General features: G+C 40.7%; 1 protein-coding gene across 3 annotated transcripts; it reads left to right on the top strand.

Annotated features, from left to right (window-relative positions):
• Positions 1–829: 829 nt before the first annotated feature.
• On the top strand, positions 830–3,538 carry LOC125215606 (putative disease resistance protein RGA1). 3 transcript variants are annotated; one of them, XR_007175291.1, is made up of 3 exons: positions 830–2,262; positions 2,347–2,420; positions 2,728–2,764. XR_007175291.1 is itself a non-coding variant. In XM_048117081.1 (2 exons), exons 1-2 carry the CDS (start codon positions 891–893, stop codon positions 2,770–2,772), a joined length of 1,575 nt encoding a protein of 524 aa, XP_047973038.1. In that variant the 5' UTR covers positions 830–890; the 3' UTR covers positions 2,773–2,900. The 3 variants fall into 3 exon arrangements, 2 of the variants coding, with proteins under 2 accessions (XP_047973038.1, XP_047973029.1); XM_048117081.1 differs by having other exon boundaries at positions 830–2,420; positions 2,728–2,900; XM_048117072.1 differs by having other exon boundaries at positions 830–3,538.
• The last annotated feature ends 307 nt before the right edge of the window (positions 3,539–3,845 follow it).

Genomic DNA, 3,845 nt, shown 5'->3' with positions numbered 1-3,845 from the left:
GATGATAAAGTGATAAGTCTCTTTATGTTCAACTCCTATTTATAGGGTGGCTTGCCCTAATTTCTAGGGTTGCCTCTTCATGCGAAACGACAACTTTGCCCCTCTTTAGTAGGTGATTGTTCCAAGCAAGTCCTTCATTCTCGTGTCCAGTTCCGTGTCATCCATCCTGACCAGTTTGCACCTTTTCTGCCCATATTGGCCAGTTGCACACTTTTTTACTGCTTTTTCACGCCAATTCCTTCTGATCCTTTCCTCCTGATTTAGTACCTCAACCTGCACACTTTAACAACTATTTTGCAGATATTATCCAATAAAGCACGTTATACTAACCAGTAACCAAGACTTAGAACGAGACTCATCACATATCATTAGTAAGAGAAAAGTAATGTTAGTGGAATGTGGGGTACATATTATTTTAATGTGTCCTATTTTTCGTGGACAACCAAAAATGACAAATGTGTCCTATTTTTCGTGAACGGAGGGAGCATTATTTTTCAAATTTATGAGTTTTTCAAAATTATCCATGATTCAGAAAATGCATTAGAATAAAAATATTAATATAGTACAAAATAAAATGTTAATTTACAATCATCAAATGATCAAATGAAATCACATGGACAAGATTCGAAATGTTTAGTGGAAAAATACAATACCAATACTTTATAGCGTAACAACCAACAAACTTTTCAATCTATGGCAAGATTCGAAATGTTTAGTGGACAAAATATAATACTACCAATTCTTTATAGCGTAACAACCAATAAAAGTTTCAATCTTTATAAACATATGGACGAATACATACTGCAATTACATACCTTCCTCTCACATTCATCCTTCTAATATCTCATTTGGCTATCTGAAAAAGAATCACTAATTGTTGTTGTTCCATAATGGCAGAGGCATTTCTTCAACTCCTTCTTGACAATCTGACCTCTCTTATCAAGGAGGAGATTGGACTGATCTTGGGTGTCGACGATGAGATGAAGAAGCTCTGCAGCACTCTCACCATCATTCAAGCTGTATTGGAGGATGCTGAAGACAAGCAAATCGAGAGCAAGCCAATTCGGGACTGGCTGCAAAAGCTCACAGTACTTGCTTATGAGATTGATGACATTTTGGATGAGTGCAACACTCATGTCTCCAAACTCAACCAATCTCGTTCAAAACTCAGTCGCTACGGCCTCAAAAAAGTTCTGTATCGCCACAACATTGCAAGGATGATGAAGCAAGTCAACGAGAAAGTGGAGGTTGTTGCTGCGGAACGTGCTAAGTTTCATCTGCGCGATATGCCTGTTGATAGGCCGAGAGAAGTTGCTCTTTCCTCACGCGAGACAGCTTCCCTATTGAACCAGTCTAATAAGATTCAAGGCAGGGAAGAAGATAAAGACAAGATTGTGAAGATGCTAGTGAATGATGTGAAGGAGGAGCAGAAGATGTCCGTGTTGCCAATCATCGGCGTTGGCGGCCTTGGGAAGACCACTCTCGCTCGACTAGTCTTCAACGATCCGCAGGTGGAAGAGCACTTCGATCTAAGGATTTGGGTTTGTGTCTCAGATAATTTTGAGATGAAGACTTTGGTGAAGGCCATGATTGAATCTGCCACGGGGAGCGGAAAAGCTTCGGATCTGCAGTACTTGGATGCTGCAGAGCGTCACCTTTGGGAATTGTTGAGCAAAAAAAGATATTTGATTGTTTTAGATGACGTCTGGAACGACCACCAGGATAAATGGTTTGAGTTGAGAGACGTTCTATCATGTGGCTTAGCCGGCTCATCTGTCGTCGTCACCACACGCCAGAAGAAGGTTGCTGATATAATGACAACACTTCCATGTTACTGCCTTGAGGGGCTGTCGGATGAGCATTGCTGGGAACTGCTGCTGCATCGCGCCTTCGGTCCGGGAGAAGAGGTGTCCCCACAGCTAGAGATAATTGGGAAACAGATCGTGAAGAAATGTGTTGGAGTGCCCCTGGCTGCTACAACTCTTGGAGGAATCTTACGGTTTAAAAGGAGGGCAGAGGAATGGATATATGTGAGAGATAGTGAGATATGGAAGTTGTCGATGGAAGAGAGTTTGATAATGCCCGCTTTGAGATTGAGTTATCATCATCTTCCGTTGGAGCTCAGACAATGCTTTGCTTATTTTGCAGCGTTTCCTAAGGACCATTGCCATAGAAAGGAAGAATTGATCCTTCTATGGATGGCTCATGGCTACATTTCATCAAAGGGGACTCTACAAGTGGAAGATGTTGGAAATCAAATATGTAATGAGTTACTACTCAGATCTCTTCTACAAGTAGATAAGTATGAAAATATCAGTATGCATGATCTCGTTCATGATCTGGCAGAGTCAATAATGGAGAACAAAGTTCCTGGAGTACAAAGTGAAAGAAATCTAGGAAGTGCATCAACTATCCGCGAGGTACATTTGCTACACAAAACTCTTGTGTTTCCTAAATCTTTTCAGCAAGATATGAACATCACTTCCATCTTAGAGTTCACAAGTTTAAGAGTGTTAAATGCCCCTCGTAACATAGTAAAAGATTTGCCTTCTTCCATTGGAAATCTTAAACATTTGCGATCCTTGAATTTGTCTCTATCTAAATTTCGCACTCTCCCGGGCTCGTTGTGTACTCTTTGGAATTTGCAAATCCTCTACTTGCACTACTGTGATAGACTTGTGGCTTTACCTAAGAAGTTCACATCTCTACGTAATCTCCAACATCTAGGTTTGTATGGCTGCAACTCGTTGTGTGAGATGCCATCTAAAATGAGAGAGTTAAATGGCCTAAAAACGTTGAGTATGTTTGTTGTTGGTCTCAAGAGAGATAACCAACTTGGGGAACTGGAATGCTTGAACCTCGGTGGAAGTCTTGAGATTAGGCATCTGGAGAGAGTAAAAGACCATATGGATGCTAAGAGAGCAAAGATTGCAGAGAAAAACAATCTTCATGAGTTGAGGTTGTCGTGGGAAAGAAATGATTTGTACAAGGATGAAGTTGATGAAATGGTGTTGGAAGCACTTGAACCTCACCCCAATCTTGAATCTCTTTATATAAAAGGCTTCAGTGGTAGATATCTTCCACGTTGGATGAAAAATTCAACGCAGAGGAAAATAGTTCATATAGAGATAAGTGATTGCAAAAATATTAGGCGTTTTCCAAAACTGGGAGCGTTTTCCAAAACTGGGAGAGTTACCTCATCTTAGGAGGCTGTATTTAAAGAATGTTGGGGTGGAGTATATTATTGAAGAAGAAGAATTTGGGAGTGGTCACCCAGTAAAGATACTGTTCGTGGCTTTGAAACAACTGGTTTTAACTGATCTCCCGAATCTTAAGGGACTCTCAAAGGAGCAACAGAGTAGTAAAGAAGCATTCCCAAATCTTGAAATCCTTAAATATCCAGCGTTGTTCTTCATTAGTATTGCCATCACTCTCGTCCCTCGGAAAGTTGACGCAACTAGCATGTAGAAGCACAGATTTGGCTTTATTATCTGAGCACGACATTCCTAGTGATCTGTCAATCGAAGTTGAAGAGAACATGACATGTTTCCCAATAGAAGCACTGGAAAAGTTCGGTAAGCTGCGGTCATTGACAATTGAGAATGCAAAAGAGATCTCTTTCACAAGAGAAGGTTTGGAAGCCTTAAAAGAGCTTACAAGTTTATGTCTAGGGAGTTGTCGGACAATGAGATGTTTACCAGAAGGCATGTTGCAGCACCTTACTGCTTTGGAGGACCTCTCCATATCGAACTGCCCAGAATTACTTGAGTTGCCGAAGGATATTAAACATCGGCATAATCTTAAGAAACTCTATTTATTTGCTCTACACAAGATGACACGCTTGC

Source organism: Salvia hispanica, chromosome 1, assembly GCF_023119035.1.
Source record: "Salvia hispanica cultivar TCC Black 2014 chromosome 1, UniMelb_Shisp_WGS_1.0, whole genome shotgun sequence".
In the NCBI taxonomy this organism is placed as follows: domain Eukaryota; kingdom Viridiplantae; phylum Streptophyta; class Magnoliopsida; order Lamiales; family Lamiaceae; genus Salvia; species Salvia hispanica.
Note: the sequence above shows the minus strand (reverse complement) of the source record. Positions and strands in the feature narration are given on the sequence as shown.

Coding starts and splice junctions, on each gene's coding strand:
- LOC125215606 (XM_048117072.1), top strand. CDS start 891: ATGGCAGAGGCATTTCTTCAACTCCTTCTTGACAATCTGACCTCTCTT.